At 41.5% G+C, this 21,920-nt stretch overlaps 1 protein-coding gene across 5 annotated transcripts in view; it reads right to left on the bottom strand.

The window, feature by feature from the left end:
• INTS8 (integrator complex subunit 8) overlaps positions 1–21,920 on the bottom strand; it is a 26,952-nt gene extending 5,032 nt beyond the window's left edge. The window contains exons 1-21 of one of the 5 annotated variants that reach the window (XM_088675719.1): positions 21,784–21,920; positions 20,740–20,922; positions 20,007–20,181; positions 19,393–19,533; positions 18,587–18,658; positions 17,791–17,842; positions 15,464–15,646; positions 14,786–14,893; positions 13,645–13,794; positions 12,104–12,204; positions 9,767–9,908; positions 9,208–9,278; positions 8,427–8,602; positions 7,093–7,226; positions 6,541–6,651; positions 5,348–5,549; positions 4,841–4,962; positions 3,949–4,133; positions 3,219–3,252; positions 1,773–1,829; positions 1,621–1,682 (exon numbers count right to left, since the gene is read on the bottom strand). In XM_088675719.1, coding sequence (XP_088531845.1) covers positions 1,621–1,682; positions 1,773–1,829; positions 3,219–3,252; positions 3,949–4,133; positions 4,841–4,962; positions 5,348–5,549; positions 6,541–6,651; positions 7,093–7,226; positions 8,427–8,602; positions 9,208–9,278; positions 9,767–9,908; positions 12,104–12,204; positions 13,645–13,794; positions 14,786–14,893; positions 15,464–15,646; positions 17,791–17,842; positions 18,587–18,658; positions 19,393–19,533; positions 20,007–20,181; positions 20,740–20,869 — 2,408 coding nt within the window. In that variant the 5' untranslated portion in view covers positions 20,870–20,922; positions 21,784–21,920. Of the gene's footprint in view, positions 1–1,620; positions 1,683–1,772; positions 1,830–3,218; positions 3,253–3,948; positions 4,134–4,840; positions 4,963–5,347; positions 5,550–6,540; positions 6,652–7,092; positions 7,227–8,426; positions 8,603–9,207; positions 9,279–9,766; positions 9,909–12,103; positions 12,205–13,644; positions 13,795–14,785; positions 14,894–15,463; positions 15,647–17,790; positions 17,843–18,586; positions 18,659–19,392; positions 19,534–20,006; positions 20,185–20,739; positions 20,923–21,492; positions 21,726–21,783 lie in introns of those variants that run through there. The other 4 variants (XM_088675718.1, XM_088675720.1, XM_035124513.3 and 1 more) reach the window with 4 other exon arrangements.

Genomic DNA, 21,920 nt, shown 5'->3' with positions numbered 1-21,920 from the left:
TTAAACTCTCACATCGTCATGCACTATTGAAACACATTTCCTGTGTATGATTATAGTATCCCAGGATCACAGAAATACCATCATTTGGGCATGTTAAGTGTGTTACAGCCAGGCTGCAGCATGAACAACTTCAGCTTTGTCTGCAGCTGGTGCAGAATTTGGCAGCCAGGTTGCTCACCAGGGCAAGTTGGTTTGAGCATATTACACTGATCCTTGCCTGACAGCATTGGCTGCCTATTCATTTCTGGGCCCAATTCAAAGTGTTTGTTTCGACCTATGAAGCCCTAAATGACTCAGGACTGCAATACCTCAAGGACTGCCTCTCCCAATATAAACTGACCCAGACTCTGCATTCATCATCTGAGTCCCTTCTTTGTGTGCCTCCGTCACATTCTACAGCCTTTTAAATGTGTTTGTGGAAAGGGGGGTTATTGGGTTTTTTGTTTGTTTCTGTTTCAACTAATTATTTGTGCTTTTGTATTTTTATTTTGTGAACTGCCCTGAGATCTTTTGAAGAAGGGTGGTGTGTAAATCTGAAGAAGGAGAAGAAGAATGCAATCTCATTACAGTGGTCTAGTCACACAGGAAAGAAGTCACGTGCAATTCTCCATTAATTCTCCTATTCTCCCTCACCATTATCAGCCAGGATTAAATAACTCTCTTTCCAACCATTCAGAATGCATTTCACAGCCATTCCAACAAAACACCTCAACCGGTCTCCACCTCCATCATTCTGCCCGGACACTGAGGTCCAGCACCGAGGGCCTTCTGGCGGTTCCCTCGTTGCGAGAAGCCAAGTTGCAGGGAACTAGGCAGAGGGCCTTCTCGGTGGTGGCGCCTGCCCTGTGGAACGCCCTCCCAACAGATGTCAAAGAGGAAAACAACTACCAGGCTTTTAGAAGACATCTGACGGCAGCCCTGTTCAGGGAGGCTTTTAATGTTTAATAGATTATTGTGTTTTAATTTTCTGTTGGAAGCCGCCCAGAGTGGCTGGGGAAACCCAGCCAGATGGGCGGGGTATAAATAATAAATTATTATTATTATTATTATTATTATTATTATTATTATTACCAGGAGGTACATAGAGCAGTCAGGGATTCCATTATTGGTGCTATACTGTTACCATCCTACATGATGCACTGGCAAAACTGGCTTGAGCCACCCTAGGAAGAATAGGGAATTGCCCCATAAGGTTCCATATATATTCATTTGTCAGAGTCTCTCCTGGCTGATCATTATCCAATTCCACTAACAAACCCAGAGTCCTCCCTCAGGCATCACCCGCTGTCACATAAGCTTTAAGAAAGGCTCATTAACACACGAGAGTAGTTAGTCAAGCACAACCAAAAGGCATCAAGCCCTAAATATTCTAGATTTAACAAACAGGCATTGCTCTCTCCGGGGAAAGCAGAATGGGAGGTGTAGTTTCTTGCATAATTGACAGGAAAGCCATGTTATTCTTTAAAATGGAAGGTGCAGAGTTGCTCCTGAAAGACTGTTAAAATATAATTAACACAAAGACAACCCTTGAAACGAGACACTCAGGACCAAGAAGCAATCTGCAGATCCCCAGAAAAGCACATTTCGCAATTATAACTGGAGCAAAAACAATTTTCTTACTTAGGAATGGATGATGGCCAAATAGAAATATGTTCTGCGGTAATATCATTCACAATGTCTTCCTAGAAGAGGAAAGAATATGATATGGGAAATGAGTCTGAGAGGCAGACATCAAAGTCAAATATTTATGATAAGGAGAGTACTGCACTTACCCGAACATTATGAAGCTTGACAAACAAAGATAATATTGTTGTCAAAACTAGAGGCTCCTATAGCGGAAAAACAAAAGTACATGATACAATGCTTCTTTTCAGTGTCAGGGAAATCCAGTTTTTCTTCGCAAACTTTCAAAATGCTTATACAACTTTGAAATGAAATTTATATACATAGCCTCTTAGATTATTGATAAGGGTGTATTACATGTCGTAGAAAATTATACAACTTCACACACAGGTTAAGGCCATTTTGCAAGAGATGCTTGTCACTCTTTGCATTTCTCAAGTCTAAATATAAAAAAGCTGCATGGACTATGGTGCACACTTGATTAAAATGACTGTCTTCCGAATCTTCCCAACATTTTAAAATATGGCACTGTACAGAACAGGCCAGGGCCTCATTGTGCACAATGCCTCCGGCGCGCGCCCCCCCCCCGCTTGCTAGGCGCCGTTGGAATGGCGGCTAGCAAGCCTGCTCTTGCGAGGGGGCTTGGTGGGAACAGCGCACCAAAATGAGCCCTTTCGGGCGCTGCTCCCGCCACGTCCCCTCGCCTGGGCGGGCTTGCTAGGCTCCATTGGAACGGCGGCTAGCAAGCCTGCTGTTGCGAGGGGACGTGGCAGGAACAGCGCACCGAAAGGAGTTCTCTCGGGTGCTGCTTCCGCCGCCCCCCGCAAGCCTGCTGTTGTGAGGGGGCGTGGTGGGAACAACGCACGGCGGAGGATACAGTTGACCGCTCCCTGCAAGTGCAGCGGCGGAGGGGCAGTGGTAGAGCTAGGCTGCTTCAGCAGCAGCGCCTCACTCGCTGCCTCGAACATGAGCAGCATGCAGGGCTGCTGGGCGCCCCAGCCCAGCGCCCCTGATGGGGAGGCGCCCTGGCGCACCGCGCCAAAAGCCTAATGGGAATTACGGCCCTGGAACAGGTGTTCTTGCAATTACTTGCGAAAACATATTTAAGTAGCAATTCTTAGGTACAGTAAGTCACCCAAACTATTTATCTGTAGGGCCACACCATAGCAAAAAATTATATGGCCAGCTGCATGTTTAGGGTTGGGCTGGTAGTATTCCTTCTATTCAGAACAGGGACCTTTATTCCTACCACAGCACTGTTGTTTCTAAAAAGTCTGGTGCATATTATTGGTAATATACAATATATAGCTAAGCCTGGATAGCTCAGAACATGGTGCTGATAATGCAAATGTTGCAGGTTTGATCCCCACCCAGATGGTATAGCTGCATATTCCTGCATTGCAGGGGGCTGGACTAGATGATTCTCAGAGTCCCTTCCAACTCTACAATTCTGTGATTCTATAATTTTCATTCTATGTACTTCTCAGTTTGTGGAGTCAAAGGCAGTCTCTTTGTTAAATAAATGATAAAACAAGCAACCTAAACAATAGAGGCAGAGTCAATTTGAAAAAGGGGACTTTTAGCTCCAAACTCACCCGCAACTTTTTGATAAAAGAGAGCAGTTCACTCCTAAATAATAGAAGACATATGGTTACTGTATCAATTATTAAAAGTAATTCATTATTTATATTTATTCAATTTATTTGTAAAAGATTTTAAAAGCAAATTTTAATACAACAGGAACTACAATGTACAATCAATCATCAGACCCGAACCAAAATGTTGAAGTGTATCTTCAACCCCAGAACAGAAATGTTCCTGTACAGGATTCCAGCTGGCCCTGCCATCTTTCGGGGTGCTATAAACTGTAAGGGGCTCAAATAAGCAGGCCAGTTTACTCTTTCCCCTGTCCACCTATATATTAAATTAATCCTATGAAGAAGAGAAGAAGAGTTTGGATTTGATATCCCGCTTTATCACTACCCGAAGGAGTCTCAAAGCGGCTAACATTCTCCTTTCCCTTCCTCCCCCACAACAAACACTCTGTGAGGTGAGTGGGGCTGAGAGACTTCAAAGACTAGCCCAAGGTCACCCAGCAGCTGCATGTGGAGGAGCAGAGACTCTAACCCGGTTCCCCAGATTATGAGTCTACAACTCTTAACCACTACACCACACTGGCTCTATGCAATAATTAATTTAATTAGAATCAATTTAGGGGTGGAGCAATGTTGTAGCTCTTCCTAATGTTGGCTACAGGTACACCCATGTTCAGAAGACACCTATTTTGGCTTTGAGTTGTATTTTTAAAAAATTATAGCAACTTACCTGTACATTATGCCTAACGTTGAGTCTCTCTGCTTTATTAAGCTCACTCTGCCATCATTCCCTCGTTTGTGTTGGTTGGTTACACTGCAGATCTGCACAACCACCTCCCAAAGGTCTTTCGCTGCCCGTCTACTTTCTTTGGGTCCAGGAAGATCTTTACATGTGGCAGCCAAAAGCTGTCCAAGCTAAGCAAAACACATCACCAAGAAGAAGGAACAGTCAGTCTTTGAAAGCTTTCAAGGCACGCTGTTTCTTTTTCCAGCAATCTGTGCCTGGTTACAGCTAGGAAATCAAATCTGGCAATGAAATCCTCAGCTACACAACCCGGAGACCTACTTCGGGGAAACCCAAAGTTGCTTGTGCATGTCCAGAATAAAAAAATTCCTTCAGTAGCACCTTAAAGACCAACTAAGTTTTTATTTTGGTATGAGCTTTCGTGTGCATGCACACTTCTTCAGATATGTCCAGAATGTTTTACTCTTTCCTGGCAGCAGACAAAGTCTTACACCTCATATAACACGTGCTTTTGAAATTCAGAATTTCAACAAGTTTAGCACATACCACATTTTGTGAATCTTTGCACCTTTGTCCATTTACTGTTTTTGTTTCCCAATTTGAACTATAAAATGGTGGTTTTCTTGAGTCAAAATGAGAGTACCCCTAAACATTATTTTAGAAAAAAAGCACTGTGTGTATATGTATATGTATGTGTGTATCGAGATCTGTATCTATATGTAATCTATATCTATATCTAGGTAAAGCAAATGTTGTGGAAAAATAAAGTTCCATTAATTTGGGATGCATTTGAACAGAATAACAGGTAAGTCTGGAGACAGTTTAGGATTCATACAATTTCAAATGTATTGGTAGTCAGTTCCAAAACATGCCTTACCTTCACGTAAGGATTGGTCTGAACCAGTGGGAGAGGGACTTGCATTGTTAAGTACTCATTCTCCCTCCAATTCAACAAAAAGGCAACGCATTCCTCTGCTACAACTTGTCGAAGTGGAATATCTAAAACAATATTTTTAAAGAGCAACTGATTAGATACTTTTAACATCCTATATGTTTACAAGCATACAATGTTTATTTGTGTAAGAAAATTTATATACTGCGTTATTGTAGTCAAACCTCTAAGCTGTTTGTTTACAATAAACATTAAAATGATCATTAAGAAGTTAAAATCAGTTAAAACATTTAAATATAATTAAAATCAACAGCATCAGCGTTACTTCAGCATCCTGTTGCCATCCTTCCCCCAAGCACCAGGATTGGGGAATACAGGTAAAATCATTCACTCTGATTACAAGCTAAGATCTATCAGTTGTGGAGTATCTCTCCCCCTCTGGTCCTAAGCTTCTGAAGAAGTTTTCTCACATAATTAGCCAAGCATTCTTACCAGGAACCCTCATTTCTAAGTAGCCTCGAACTCTGCTGATCAGGTTAGAGGGGGGTGTTTCTCCCAAAAGCCCTGCTCCTGCTTCATGGGAATAAATGTCCAGAAGTAGCACCTCGTTCAGCATGACTTGGCGTAACTTTGGAGAAAACTCTGTCACAAGTTCAAGGCAAGCAGCAAAAAGCTGTTTTGCATGGACAAAATCCTGTAAAAATAAAAACAAAAATCAAATGTGAGGAGTTTGCCTATTTCTCTTCTAGTTGCACATATGATTTATTTATTTTGGGGGGTGGGGTGGGGTGGGGGAACAGTAGCTACATTCATGTACTACAACAAAAAGTCTAGAGTCCTTTAATAAAACATTTAGCCTACAGAAGCTCATACTGCAATACGCTTGCTAAAGTGGTGGTTTGTTTTGGTGGAGGCAAAGGGAATAATTAAATTCTACACTCATGATTTGGGTTGCTGCTAAGAAGGATGGGATAAAAATCAAAGGTGTCCATGCCCCCCTGCGGAGATCAATGTGCTGCACAATGACTGTCTACGGGTATCACTTGACTATCACTATCCTGTCTTAAAGGGCTAGTAGGCTTTTAAAATTATTATATTTTGAACCATATAAACTGAAATCAACCCACAGAAAATAAGGAAAGTAAAAGTAGTAGTTTTTTAAAAATCTAAATACTGCATGGAGCACAATGTTTTCATGCTTACAATTGCCTTGCTCTGCGCAGCAATGCAAACTATGCCATGCAAACTACCCCTCTTTCTCAGTCGTGAGAATACATCTGCCCGGAAAAGGCAGAACAATTCCAGAGCACCTATTTCCGATATACAGTGGAACGCCGTCCACCTATCCCACACCATCTGAAGGGCCAGTAGTCTTCAGGCAAAAGGAATATGGAGCAAATTAGGCACACAGCCTAAAATTACAAAAGTCAGCCACATTTCCCTCTCATAAAGCTGGTGGCTTTATGTGCAACTCAAATATGCCATTTGGGCCCTAAGACCAAGACACTGAACATCACAGTGAAGGGAACCACCACGGCGAATAGGAAAGTGGCACCATCTTTTTTAAAAAAATCCCACCTGCTTAATCTCCAACAACATAATACTCAGTCCTAGTAATAGTTATTAGTAGCATTCCATAACATTAATTGGCAATACTCTTATTAGCAAGATAATGATTACCTCACCTTGACTGTACTGCAGTGCAGCCCCTTTGCCATGAGGATGTAGACCAAATCCCTGGTCAAATTATCTTTGATCCCTAGGATTACATTGCCGTAAACATTTGGCACTTCCCACTAAGAAAAAGCAACAAACACAGAAATCAATAACTGTAATATAGCCCACATTTAAACAATTTACCATATTTTTCTCTGTATTAGAAGAGTTTTTTTGACTCAAGAATCGTGTCAAAAAAACTGGGGTCGTACTTTACACGGATAGTTGTGGCATGGTGGGGGGAAAGCTGCGCGGCGCCAGCCAGCTGGTTGGTGCCCGTGCTCTAGGGAGCTTACCGCCTGCAGTGGCATGGGGGGAGTGGCTGCCCACTTTGCCAACCCCTAGCAAAGGCCCCTGCTGGGGTGATGGCGCTTGTGCTATTCACCCTAAAAAAAAGCTCAACAACTTTGGGCACCTCCCCTCATTTTCTTTAAATTTAGTCCTCCAATTAAATTTAGTCCTCTTATACATGGGGGGCATCATAAACACGGAAAAATATGGTAGTCAAAAATAAAAAGTACCTTGTTAGAAACTGTCCAGAACTGGCGTTCTGATGTCATGCCATGCAATTCAATTAAAATTTGGCGGATCCTCCAGGGATCGGCTGATAATATAAGCTGGTGTTCAAGCTGACCAATATTCACACTTGCTGAGGCTGGAAGAGAAAGTATCAAGGAGGTCAATGAGCAATTTATTATACTGAGTTTTCCCTGAACCAAGCTATAACTAACTGGAGGCAACAGACAAAAGATTAACATTTTAAAGATAAGATGGATCAACTAAAGATGCTTTTATTTTACACAAAAATGAAATCACTTTAATTAATGCTATCCGCCATATAAATGTTTGAATGTACAGTGCTATTGTCACTGCCATACATAAGACACAGGCATACACAGAAACCTTCAGGGGGCATCAAGACTCTTTGTAGTCATAGCCCTCAGGACACATTAATTTTGGATTCCCTAAAAATGTACACTTCTGTACCTACCTACCTACCTACCTACCACACATCCACACTGTGTTTGGTCAGCCTTTTCAAAACGGGGAAAATGGAATTCCTGCATTGGGTTAAAATAATAAACGAATAGACTCTTGGGCTCGATAAAGAGTCTCAGAGAGAATCTCAGTCTCAGAAATACTGCATGACAGCAATATCCCACTGTTTCACATACTGCCCATGGTGATGATGCCTCTCTCCTGCTGTAAGCTCTACAACTCAACTCCAAAGTAAATATGGGTCATCTTGGCTGCAGCTCAGAAAGCCATGTAAGTCCAATTCTGTGTCTCCCTGAATGAAGCTGGGAAGACAAGGCAGAAAGATCTCTTTCCTGCTCCCAGGAGCACCTTGAGATCGCATGCTTGGTTCTACCACTCTCATTTCTGCCCTGAAGGGCCAGTAGCCCTTAAAGCAAAAGAAATTAGCACCATCTTCACAACCTAGCAGCAGCTAGTCCCATTGTCTTAACTCTTTTAAACCAGAGCGCAGCAAGCAACAGTACTCTACTGGCTACAGGTGTGCCGTTTAGATTTTTCAGTCAGATGCTTGCCAGGGAGATAATTATCGCAGATTGAGTAGTGAACTGCAGGCCTGTTGATATCCCATATTGAGCTGGAAGCACTAGCACCTGGTAGTCAGAAGTGCATGGCTTCTGAATATGTAGGTTGCAATTTACAATAACTGCAATTTACAATAACAATAATTTACAACTGGAATTTACAATAACTGCCAAAACACATACTATAGCAACTTGTTGCAAAAGCCGATTACTTCTTCGCTCAGGGCTTAACTTACTGCAGGACTGTCATTTTTCTTCAGAAAAAAGCTATGACTATTTTAGGGGGGGGGAATAACCTGGAATGTCATAAAATGAAGTTATAGGCTTAGTGCCTAAGTTGACTCGAGGCGACCTTTTCCTCATTTGATCAATAAGCAGCTTTCGTTCATCATCTTTCAGCAATGCTATGAAGAGCTCGTGGGAGGAAATCATGAAGACAAGTTGGAGGTCTTCCAAACCCAAACAGAGATTTCTGTAAAATATATATACATATATCAAAGGTCTCATTAAGCAAAGATTAGCAGAAAGAGAAATTGCAGCACTTTTTGTAGTTTGTAGTGTAGTGGCATGACATTTGGAAAATTCATTCAAAGATGTTTTTAAACAAGGGGCTATTCACTAATCACTGCACTTACAGTGAAGCATGCCAAGTGACCAACTGACCACATGAGAAGGGTAGTTGTTGAGACACTGGGATCTTGTGTAGCAACAGTTAAGGAAATCAGGAGGTCTTAATTACAACTGCCTTTTGAATCACCTACCTAGAGTGGATCATGGCAAGTAACAAAAAACATTCTACGTAAGAGTTATTTCGCTTAGGTTTGACCACAAATTACACCAGCAGTTATCCCCCCACCTTTTAGAAGTGGCACATGTGGGAATTTGTTGAAGGTGAGAAAACGTCTGAGGGCTATTTAGCTTACAGACAAACACTATTATGTGCTTGTTGTTGTTTCTTCCTTGGTACCAATGATATCTTAGGACCTAATATACTTAGCACTTAACTACTTCCCTGAATGAAATATGCTACTCAACTTTTTAAGAAGTAGTGCAAGTAATCTAGTATTGCATACTTACTTCAGAAAATAGGCCATTTTCCGTTTTGAAGATTCTGAAGCACTTTCTACTTGTATTGATTTTGAACATACCTGCAAAGTTGAAGTATTGAATTGAGATTTAGTGAAAAATTAAGCAAGCTTAAACAAAAACAAAACCACACACATTTAATTTTGTGAACATCTCTTTTTTTTGCATTTTGTGTATACTCCTTCAGAAAATAAACATTTTCATAGGCTCCCTCAAAAGAGTATGCAAAAGAGGAGTAATAAAGATAGCATGCTAGCCACGGAGGAAAAACCATTCTAATAACAACTGTATGAAATATTATAAGATCCCAGATGGATTTGGTGGTTCATGAGAACAGTACTTCTACACAAATGCTGCACGCTACTAAATGCCTGAATCAACCCCATGAAAGAGCACACAAAAAAGTAGCACCCATTAGTTCAGATGCAACGCTGAAAAGCATAGCATTTTAAAAGTGCATTAGGATCAATAAGCTGTGTTCAGTAGCTTTAAAAAGCAGCTTAGAAAACAGTTTAAGCAGATATGCCTAAAACTGAGGACAATTCCATACCTCTAGGAGAAAGTCTATTTTTTCTTTGGTGGGTCTAAGAAACATCTGGTTGAAGTGGACACCGACTGGTCGGCCTTGCATTACATCACAAACACTGTTGCACACACAAACCTTGAAACATATTTCTTCCGAGACATCATTCCTATAAAAATACAGAAAGTTCACGTGCTGTTAGAAGAATAACACATAAAGGGACACAAGGGACAGTTCTTACACTCCAGAATGCAGCTTGACTGCCCAGAAGGGGCTACTGCAGAAGCAAGTTTGAGAAAGGCATTGATGATGGACAGTAAGATACGGAGCAAACCATTCATCCTATGCATTCCAGCCATTCTCTTATTTATTTGATTTATTTCATAAGATTTATGCACCTGATGGTAAAAAACCTCAAAGCACATTTGTCATCAGGATAAAAGACAGAGATGATGACTGTGGTGTCAGGACTGTGGATAGAAACTCGGAGGTGAAACTCGGAAAATTAGAATATCGTCAAAAAGTCCATTTATTTCAGTAACGCAACTTAAAAGGTGAAACCAATATATGAGATAGATGCATGACATGCAAAGCAAGATATGCCAAGCCTTTATTTGTTGTAATTGTAATTATTTGTCGTTAGGCGGGTCAATTATAAATGGAATGTAATTAATGAAATGTAATAGCGATGTTTATTTTTTGTATTATTGTAACTATTTGTTTTATTACTGTGGAATTTCCAAAAGAAAGCGTTTGTAAAAATTAAAAGGAAAATAAAAAATAATAAGTTACATTACTGAAATAAATGCACTTTTCGACGATATTCTAATTTTCCGAGTTTCACCTCTACACACTCACTCTAAAGCTTGTCACCAAAGAACTAGGAAATTTCTTTATCTAGGTGCCTTGATTCTTTTTATACCGTGTCACAACAGTGTACTTCCCTGGAATCACCCAATTTTGCATCTCCTTGCTTTTGGCGTATAAAAACTTTTCCATCTTAAATCTGCACACTTCAAGTCAGAAATTTCTATACATACACACACACGCAAGTCACGGACATAATACAGTCAGGCGTAAGCACTCAAAAAGGGCACAGAGCAGGCCTGTTGAGGTGTGTAGTCTGAGAAGAGAGGGTATGGTCTAGGGCAGGGGTCCCCAGACTTACCGGGCTTCGGGCCGGAGAGCAGGGGAGTGCGCGTGCAGCAGGCCGGGGGGCGGGGGAGTGTGCGCCCGTGCGCATGCACACACGCACACGCTCGGAAAAAAATTGCCGAAAATCGCTTGTGCGCATGCGTATGGGCCTCCCCCGACCCGGAAGTGCATCGGAAATGACCTCTTCTGGGTCGGGAGAGGCCCATACGCATGCACACAAAGGATTTTCGGCGATTTTTTGCCGATTTTGAAGATTGCCGCCGCGCCGCGCGCCGTAAGAGCGGGCGGCGGCAGCGGGCGGCGGGGGTCGTCGCGGGCCGGATTGGAAGGCTAATTGGGCCGCATCCGGCCCGGGGGCCGTAGTCTGGGGACCCCTGGTCTAGGGAGAGTCTTGAGGTTGACACTTGGGCCCTGCACCTGTGGTTCCCTAACCCTGAACTACTAGATAGCAATGACATTATATTCAAGTACTCCTAGGTGACTCACGTTAAGTATCTGCTTCACTGGAATATGTTGCCAGGTGATACGTTTCTCCCTTCTGTTAGGGAAGCTTTTAATGTTTGATGGACTATTGTATTTTAATATTTTGTTGGAAGCCGCCCAGAGTGGCTGGGGAAACCCAGCCAGATGGGCGGGGTATAAATAATAAATTATTATTATAATATCCTCTTTTTTTCATATTCACTCTTGCATTCCCGAGGAAATCCAATCCTTGCCCCATTAACCATATGTAGCAATAACACGTTCGCAGTGCCAGCTCTCCCGTGCCTGAGAGGATTGTTTGTACACCCATAATTTAGTCCCCTAAAAATTGTTCCTCAACATGAAGGTAACATGAAATACAGCTTAACTCTCTTTTTTTTGGGGAAGAAATAAAGACAGAAAGCATATGCTTCAAACCTAGTTTTTTTTCGTAATTCTTTTCACACTAAGGGAATAGTAGGGACCAGACACCTAGGATTATTCAATTCCTGCTTGAAATGCTGTTCTAATAATGAAAAGCAAGTAGCTCAACATTTTAAAAATAATGCAAACTACAAGCAAATCAGGCCAAATTACCTGGGAGTTTTAAGTTGTCAACCGCGAGCTGAAAGTACCAATTGGCTTGGAATTGGTCTGACCCAACTGCTCAGAAATCTATACCTTCTGCCCGGCCTTAACTGTTAAGCAACATGTGCATCCGAATGATTCATTCAAGCTATTTCTCACCCTTGCTGAGCTTTCTGGGAGAGTTCCCTGAGAACTGATTGCCTGAACTGAACGGGTAAACTGGGTGTTCGGTTATCTTCAAGGAAAATCTTCACTAGTTCCTGAAGTACAGGCAGAGAGAAGATGAATCAGTTTGACAATATATAGCAATTGGCACAACACCAAGACAGAATAGTTTCAAAGTTAGGTAAAGGTAAAGGGGCCCCTGACCATCAGGTCCAGTCGTGTCCGACTCTGGGGTTGCGGCACTCATCTCGCTCTATAGGCTGAGGGAGCCGGCGTTTGTCCGCAGACAGCTTCCAGGTCATGTGGCCAGCATGACAAAGCTGCTTCTGGCTAACCAGAGCAGCACACGGAAACGCTGTTTACCTTCCCGCCAGAGCAGTCCCTATTTATCTACTTGCACTTTGAGGTGTTTTCGAACTGCTAGGTGGGCAGGAGCTGGGACCGAACAACGGGAGCTCACCCCATTGCAGGGATTCGAACCACCGACCTTCTGATCAGCAAGCCCTAGACTCTGTGGTTTAACCCACAGCGCCACCTGGTTTCAAAGTTAGCTGGAACTAATTTACTGGACAACTCAAAGTCAACTCAACTTATACAGATATTAAATTAACTTATACAGATGTGAAATGTTATTTTTCATTGTTTTGAACTTAAAAACATGTCAATATATAAAGCGTGCTGCGAAAATCAGAATACGAAAAGGTTTTAAAAGTATAATGAACTGCTTTTTTGTTCTTTAGGTAACAAATTGATTACAATACAAAATTAAAAGAGGGACAGCTTTGGTTCTATCTGGTTTTGATTCTCAGGAGAATAACAATTCCTATACAGCTATACCTCATGTTGCATCTGCTTCAGGGTACGTCTTTTCAAGTTGCATCACCGCTCATGCATGCGCAGAAGTGCTAAATTGTGCCGCGCGCATGCGCAGACATGGCGCTTCTAGATGCGAACACTTCGAGTTGCAGACATGCCTCTGGGACGGATTACGTCCACAACTCAAGGTTCCACTGTACATAGCAGACTACTTAATAATATTCTGGTTACTACTAATAATATACTTGAGGAATAGGGGCGTGGGTGGCGCTGTGGTCTAAACCACTGAGCCTCTTGGGCTTGCTGATTGGAAGGTTGGCAGTTTGAATCCGTGCAATGGGGTGAGCTCCCAGTGCTCTGCCCCAGCTTCTGCCAACCTAGCAGTTCAAAAGCATGCCAGTGCAAGTAGATAAATAGGTACCGCTGTGGCGGAAAGGTAAATGGCGTTACCATGTGCTCTGGCTTCTATCACAGTGTTCCACTGCACCAAAAGTGGTTTTGCCATGCTGACCACATGACCTGGAAAGCTGTCTATGGACAAATGCCATCTCCCTTGGCCTGAAAGCAAGATGAGCGCTGCACCCAATAGTCGCTTTTGACTGGACTTAACTGTCACGGGGTCATTTACCATTTACCTTTTTAACCTTACTTGAGGAATAAACAAGCAGACTAATATAAAGATCACATGCTGTGTAATTCAAGCTTTGCAAGTCATTTACCTGATAACTGCCAGATCTTAAACAACTATGGATTTGACTGTAAGGAGTTGATGGCTGTGAAGTATTGTCAGAAGGGGCAAGAACTCCACAAGCTTGGCAGTAACCAGCTAACCTTTTTTCATCTATGATGAAATGAAGCGAAGAGCCAATCTGTAAGAAATATCCAATTTGTATCAGTAACTTTAAAATAATTCATGATTTAAGACAAATGTCTTCAGAGGCTATATATGATGAACTCATCTCCTAAACGCATATACATTGTACATTACATGTTCCAATGGGGTCATTACATGTTGCAATAGAAAACTCAGCTTTCTTGTACTTAAGACAAAGGATCAGGTAAACCCAAATAGCTCATAGGATATATCTGGTTAAAGTGAGGACTAGATTGCATTGCATGAATGTGAAATATTTGGTTTGTTGTTTGTTGTTTAGTCTTGTCAGACTCTTTGTGACCCCATGGACCATAGCACGCCAGGCACTCCTGTCTTCCACTGCCTCCCGCGGTTTGGTCAAACTCATGTTCGTAGCTTCGAGAACACTGTCCAACCATCTCGTCCTCTGTCGTCCCCTTCTCCTAGTGCCCTCCATCTTTCCCAACATCAGGGTCTTTTCCAAGGATTCTTCTCTTCTCATGAGGTGGCCAAAGTATTGGAGCCTCAGCTTCAGGATCTGTCCTTCCAGTGAGCACTCAGGGCTGATTTCCTTCAGAATGGATAGGTTTGATCTTCTTGCAGTCCATGGGACTCTCAAGAGTCTCCTCCAGCACCATAATTCAAAAGCATCAATTCTTCAGCGATCAGCCTTCTTTATGGTCCAGCTCTCACTTCCATACATCACTACTGGGAAAACCATAGCTTTAACTATACGGACCTTTGTAGGCAATGTGATGTCCTCTGCTTTTTAAGATGCTGTCTAGGTTTGTCATTTCTTTTCTCCCAAGAAGCAGGTGCCTTTTAATTTCGTGACTGCTGTCACCATCTGCAGTGATCAAGGAGCCCAAGAAAGTAAAATCTCTCACTGCCTCCATTTCTTCCCCTTCTATTTGCCAGGAGGTGATGGGACCAGTGGCCATGATCTTGGTAATATTTGGTTACACATGCAGAAACTGAAATGAGCTATCTATTGTTGAATGGCTTACCTTCGAAATCAGTTCCTTTGTTCGAAAAAATTTCTCCCTGGCATTTCCATAAAGAGCAGAATCTGTGGAACCTTGCTGAAAATAGATAGCACCTAAATCATAGCAGACCTGAAACACAAACAAGCAGCATTTCTTTCAAATTTATACTTTTTGTTTCTTACGCTGTGGGAACATAAATCTATGTTGAAAGTGCAGGATATAAATTATCTAAACAAACAAAACTATGGTAGATATATAAAATCTCTGTGTCTGCCACAATCTTTGAGAAAAGCTTGAAGGAAAAGGTTGACCATGCTCAGAGTGTTGAAGACTCTGTGGCACATATTTGCTTAAATATGTGTTTTCCTTCTGTTTCCAACAATTGGGAAATATCCAAATTGAACTTAGTAATAATTGGGAAAGGAACACAGGCCTAGGGATAATTGTGAGACTTCATATTTGAAGCTTACTTTTTGTAAACCACTTTGAGGTTTTGTTTTGTTTTTTAAAAAAATACACATTCAAGTGATATATACATTTTATTAAATAATGAAATGTGAAATAAGCTTAGAAGCCACAGGTAAATCAAGGAAGCTTGAATAACGAATAACAGTGGTGCTTTGAGGCGCCATGAATTGCATCATAAGCACCAACACCACATTGCAGCAGCTATGTTTTCAGGCAAAATGTCTGGCATACCTGACACTGCAGTTCCTCAGCGCTGATGTTGAATCCGGCTGTGGAACCCTCTGTTTCTCCATTAACTGCACCAGGTTCCATGGCTAGCAAATCTAGAGTCCTTATTGTGTGAATATAAAGATCTTTATTTAATTTGAGTGCTCCTTCTAAGACCAGAATGGAATCAGCAGCCTGTTCTTTTAGCTGTAACGACCCAAAGAAATGTATGTATCCAGTTATTAGTGCCACTTATTTATTCAATGTGTTCATTATATTTAGAATATTTAGCAGAAAGTTCTCCTTTATTCCATAAGCAGCATAGGATCAGCCTTAAGATATGCACCTATAAAGGCAGATTCCTATCTTGGTCCACATTTTGACTACGTTTCCGAGCACAATTCAAAGTGTTGGTGCTGACCTTTAAAGCCCTAAATGGCCTCAGTCCAGCATACCTGAAGAAGCGTCTCCACCCCCATCATTCTGCCCGGACACTGAGGTCCAATGCCGAGGGCCTTCTGGCGTTTCCCTCGTTGCAGGAAGCCAAGTTTCAGGGAACCAGGCAGAGGGCCTTCTCGGTAGTGGCACCCGCCCTGTGGAACGCCCTCCCACCAGATGTCAAAGAGAAAAACAAGCAGACTTTTAGAAGACATCTGAAGACAGTCATGTTTAGGGAAGCTTTTAATGTTTAATAGATTATTGTATTTTAATATTCTGTTGTAAGCCGCCCAGAGTGGCTGGGGAAACCCAGCCAGATGGGTGGGGTATAAATAATAAATTATTATTACTATTATATTTGATCAGCTAAAAGACACACAAGGTTTTTATTAGGGGAGCAAGCCTGGTTAATTTGGAGTCTCTGATCTGCCCCAAACAAACACAGAAAGTTTTACTATCTTTCAGGAGTACCAGTATCCTGACAATGTTACAACATGCCAAGTCTATGTTGACCGCTATGGAAGTTTTTCCAACACAAGTTTCTTTTTTTTAAAAAAATTGACTATATTGCCATTATTAGCTAACCCTAAAGCAGCCGGCCGTCACAACAACTGGACACCTATAGGGAGAATTCAAAATAGCCTAAGCAAACATCCCTCAGAGGATTTTATCAACTGCCTGGAATCAGAAGATTTAACCAAAGACAACTGCAACCAGGAGGAGAATTTGAAAGGCTCTTTTAAAGACCTCCTAATGGAAGAGCAACAAGGGATTATCGAAAGGCTTGAACTTTTGAAATCTAGTCTTTTAAAGATTTCTGCAGAGTTTGAAATTCCTACAACGTAATCGATTTTCAATCCAAGGAGTCTTCATGACTCCATTATACTCAATACCACCCCACACAAGGAACTATCCATCGAAATACGAAACAACACAAGCACACTCCAGTCCCCTTCGGCAAGCAACATCTCTGATTCAGTTGGGGGAAAATGTTACAATGAGGCAGGTATGGTCACAACATCAGCCTGGCTCTCAATGAGGGAGCTTGAGGATTGGGAATTGGGTTCAGCACATAAGGCAGTAGCATCACTGCTTGTTGGAGTCCCTCATTTTGCTGCATTTTGCTGCATTGATTCACCCAGAAACTTGGGTGAAGGACTTAGCAGCAGACTTAACAGCACACCTGCCTGCAGAGAAGATGCAGCAACCACGTATAGTATACAGGACACTTAATAGCGGCGTGGATCAGGGACTCAGGAACTGTAGATCCTTAGCAGAGGAAATCTTAAAAACTAGTGTCCAAGAACCTGCCTTGCTGACATCGCCTGCACAGTGACGGCAATCGCTCACTGCTATCTGCTATAATGATAATAACTTTACAGAACAACTTAATGGGGGGGGGGATAAATAACCACCTGTCAGAATGAGTACTGACATCAACATAATTACATTAAATGTGAAGGGACTGGGAAATGCAGTAAAACAGGCCAGAATGGCAACATATTTATACAAAATGGACCCACACATAGTATTCTTACAAGGAACTCATAAAGCAGACAGTTATTTACACAGTCATGGGTTGGGCAAGAATTTATAGCCAGTGTCTCCAAAAAAACAAGAGGAGTTGTTGTGTTAATACACTCACATCTTAATTTTCACTCACATCTTAATGTATTCCTTCCTTTTAATGAGATTGGAGCACATGACGTGTTATTCTATGGTTTTTAAGAGCATGAGAAAGTTTGAAATATATGCTATGGCAAATAAACTATTAAAAAGAAAAGAAAGTTACGAAGGGCCATATTTATCCAGGAAGGGTTTAAATTCAGTACACTGATCCAAAGTTCCACATTTTTTTCCTGAAATATGTCAATCGACTCACATTCACATCTAGCAAAGAAAAAGGCACTTACTACTTTCAGGATATTTTCTGTTACTTCCTTTTCTTGCTGAATCTGATTCATTCTAAATAAAAAAGGCAAAAGCATCAATGAGCGTACCATTCAAAGCACTATTAAATGGAAGCCTCTATATTTCTAAAACAATTTTTTTTTGTTTACAGCATTTTAAATTTCTCCAACAACACTTCAGTAATGGACAATTGATTCAGTTTTTGAATTTTAGGCATTTTACAAAGCTTTTCTGAATATAATTTGCTCTAATAGGACCAGAACCTATTCTCAACTACAATGAATTCAGTGGAAGGGTACTTAAAAACAACAACCCAAAACCCAAAAACTTTAGCAGCACAAGAGCACCCCCCCTTTTTTTAAAAAAAAAAAACACAGTAAAGTTTTAATAGACCATGTAACCAACAATAATATTTAACTGCTGAACAACATTTATTGTAATGATCTAAGACAGGGGTACCCAAACTAAGGCCCGGGGGCCGGATGCGGCCCAATCGCCTTCTAAATCCGGCCTGTAGACGGTCCAGGAATCAGCATGTTTTTACATGAGTAGAATGTGTCCTTTTATTTAAAATGCACCTCTGGGTTATTTGTGGGGCATAGGAATTCATTCATATATTTTGTCAAAATATAGTCCGGCCCCCCACAAGATCTGCGGGACAGTGGACTGGCCCCCGGCTGAAAAAGTTTGCTGACCCCTGATCTAAGATGTTAAACCACTACTATGCCTTGCTAAAAATTAGGGTTAAGTTGATTAATGTATTGTTTGTAAGGGTCTGAAACAGATGCACAAACTTACACATTTAACTGAGGTGGACCAGGTTTCACTTGTTTGACAGGAAAACTGCTTTTGACTATGGTTCTAATAGCCCTATTAAAAGAAAGTCAAATAATAAGCATAGAGTTCAGTCATGGAATCAACCTGATCAGCTCTATCCATTACAGCTTCAAGCAAAAGTTTGTGCTACATCAAAACAGCACTCAAAGTGTGATAGAGTCACAAGTTATCAAAAAGCACCAGCAGCCTATCTGATTCTAAAAAATATGAAGTTGCCAACTTTTTTCTTGCATGGCTCCTATGTATCAAACAGCTATTTTACAAGGAAAAATATGCGAAACTTTATCCATGACTGGATATGCCCCACCCACAAAAAATGGCAACAAACCTCTCCTCCGATTCAATAACTTGACAGTATATCCCTATAATTTTCCTTGATCTTTTATGTAAAGTTACAAAGGGCTGTTATAGTTAGGGATCTACATCAGGCATAGGCAAACTCGTCCCTCCAGATGCTTTGAGACTACAATTCCCATCATCCCTGACCACTGGTTCTGTTAGCTAGGGATGATGGAAGTTGTAGTCCCAAAACTTTTGGAGGGCCGAGTTTGCCTATGCCTGATCTACATACACATTGAAAATAATGATTTATTACAACTGCTGGTTTAAATCTCAAAGAAAACTGCAAACCAATGTGCATATAACATTTTTGTCATAGGGCTATCGAAAAAGACCAGTTTAGTTTAAGCAATATAATCAAGATTAATTTAATCTTAGCACTTTGTATTTGAATTACATCAATGACACTCAAACAATGAAGGTCTCACCATCTATTGTAAAGTAGTATCGCCATTGCTGTGGTTGGAGGTAAACTGGCAAGGTCCACATCTACATGCTTAGTTCCTGGAGGAACCTTACTAATGCACAGCAGTTCATTCAGCAGCATGTTCAATACCGGAACCGATAAACTGAATAAAAGTACAAGGATTGTTGAAGTTACAGAATGATACTTCGTTACAAAATGTCCTTAAAGCAATACAACTTAAGGTACCATACAACAGGTTTCCAAGTGTTCTCCCATGCAAGCCCTGAGCAGACTTGTTTACTTTCAGTAGGCTTGCTGAATCATGATTAATAATTATTACTATGGCATTGTAGTTCCTTTTTAAAGCATACATTTGCATTAGCATGTGCTCCTCTAAGGCAACAAAAACAATAAAAACAAGAGAACATGCACAACAGATCTAAATAAATTTTAAAAAATGAATGCTGTCTAAATCCTGGGAACCTCCAGATGATGTTGGACTACAACTCCCATCAGCCCAAGACAGTATGGCTAATGGTGGGGGATAATAAGATGTCTCTGGACTACAATTCCCAAGAGCTGCAAGTTCCCCATTGATTATATATTAACAACATTAACCAAGAAGCCCACTGATACCTTTTCTCCAGTACATCCAAATCCCACTTCAAATGTGCTGCAACTTTCAGAGCAAGCAATTTTAAAATGCGGTTTCTTTTGTTATCAGGTGGAGGCTGGACCTGGTTCTGCTCATTCACCAAAGGTTTGGAAGCCTGCTCCAAAAACTGAACGATTAGCTGAACAGGTGATGGATCTACTGGGCAGAAAAGACAGGCTTAAAAAAGTTTGGTCTGGATGAAAACGCTAGAGAAAAAGAGGTAACCAATACGAAGCAAACAGCATTCTTTCCAGGATGACGCACAGCCATGATTTTTTCTTTATAGAAAACAAACTTGTCTGATTATTTAATACTGATGAAGATTACAACTCTGCATTTATGGCCCTTCCACACATCACACAAATGCAAACTCAGGTCTACCACCAAATGAACACTGTAACCAATCGTGGCTATGTTTATGATATGTGCTTGCAAATGTTTGCTCTATTTCTATACAATATGATACCTTTTATACATTTTTGCTAAACATGAGCACACATTCGTAATGTGTGGCATTCTTTAGGCTAAAATGCCACTGATTTAAATGGGATTTAAGCAGTTTAACTGTACAGCCACATTTAAATGACAAGTAACAAATTTAGCTCGCAACGAAAGAATTCCTATACATAGAACTAAGGAGAATCCTAACAATTCCAGCAGAAACAACACAGTCAAGCTCTCTTGTTCTCTGTAGATTTTTTTTATATTACTAACCAGGCGAAACTTTTTTCAGATGTTTGTCCAGCAGAGACTCCTCTAGCAAAAACTCAAACCAGGATGTTTGGGGAGGTGTGCAAGGTCGACTTGAAGTGACAGCCTCCCGGTCAGCAGCTTCTGCACTCATCTTCCTCTCTGCAGATTCTTTCCCTTCCTTCGAGCATTTACTGGGCTCAGCAGCTGCACCAGATTTAAAAGCAACATCATAACAGAATGTGGGTGCTCCATACAATGCAATATATTCCTATGACTGCAGAGTATCTAATCCTCACTGAGATCCACAACACAAACACAACAAATGGGGATCCGGGGTGGATCTCTCTTTTGTTTGTTTGTTTGTTTGTTTGTAAAACTCTGCACCAAAGCAATACATCCCAGAACCCTCAAACCAAATGCAAAATAAATAAAATGCAAAACAAATAAACAAATAGCTATTTAATTATTGATTGATTGAATTTGTCTGCAGCCCACGATCCATAGACCTCAGGGGCGGTTCACAATATGAAATACTTCTCATTTCAATTTCATCTGCATCCTTACATGAAAACCAAGAGTTCCTCATTAAAAAACATACATGAAGTGACGCCTTTTTTGTTTTTAAAATGATTTCATTGAGGCCTTTGCTTCTGTGCACCGGAGCTGTCTTCACCATGTGCACTAGAGCTGTTATTATCAGCTGACACGGATACACGTACAAATGTTGCAAAGAGGAGACAAATGTTGCAAACAGTGAGCTTTGCGTAGAAGCGTCACCTTTCAGGTGTGTGTTGTTGGCTACCACCCCGTTGCATTGATTGCATCTCACACACGCTGGGGGGAAACCATTCCTGGATCCAGACCCCGTTTTGGAGGGTCCACGGCAGCGATGCAAAGCGGCACATTCCGGGTCCTGCGGCACCAACATCCTCCAGCGCCTCCTCCTTTGCACCCCTTTTATTTTGCAACACCTATTTAAACATCCCATCCCTTCAGAGGACCCCCCCCTCCGCCTCACCACACCACTGGAGCTCAGAGAAGCGGCAGCCCCTTCGCCCTCCTCACCTTTTTCTTTGCCTCTGACCTTTCACAGGCAAACGCCTCCCCTTCCTCCCCCTCCTACCGCCACCAACCAAAATGGCCGCTGCCTGCGCCGCTTGCTCTTATCCTGCCCGCCCTGCTTCGATTGCTGGATTCCGACC

Source organism: Zootoca vivipara, chromosome 8, assembly GCF_965207765.1.
Source record: "Zootoca vivipara chromosome 8, rZooViv2.hap1.1, whole genome shotgun sequence".
NCBI lineage: Eukaryota > Metazoa > Chordata > Lepidosauria > Squamata > Lacertidae > Zootoca > Zootoca vivipara.
This window is presented reverse-complemented; position numbering and strand designations above follow the sequence as displayed.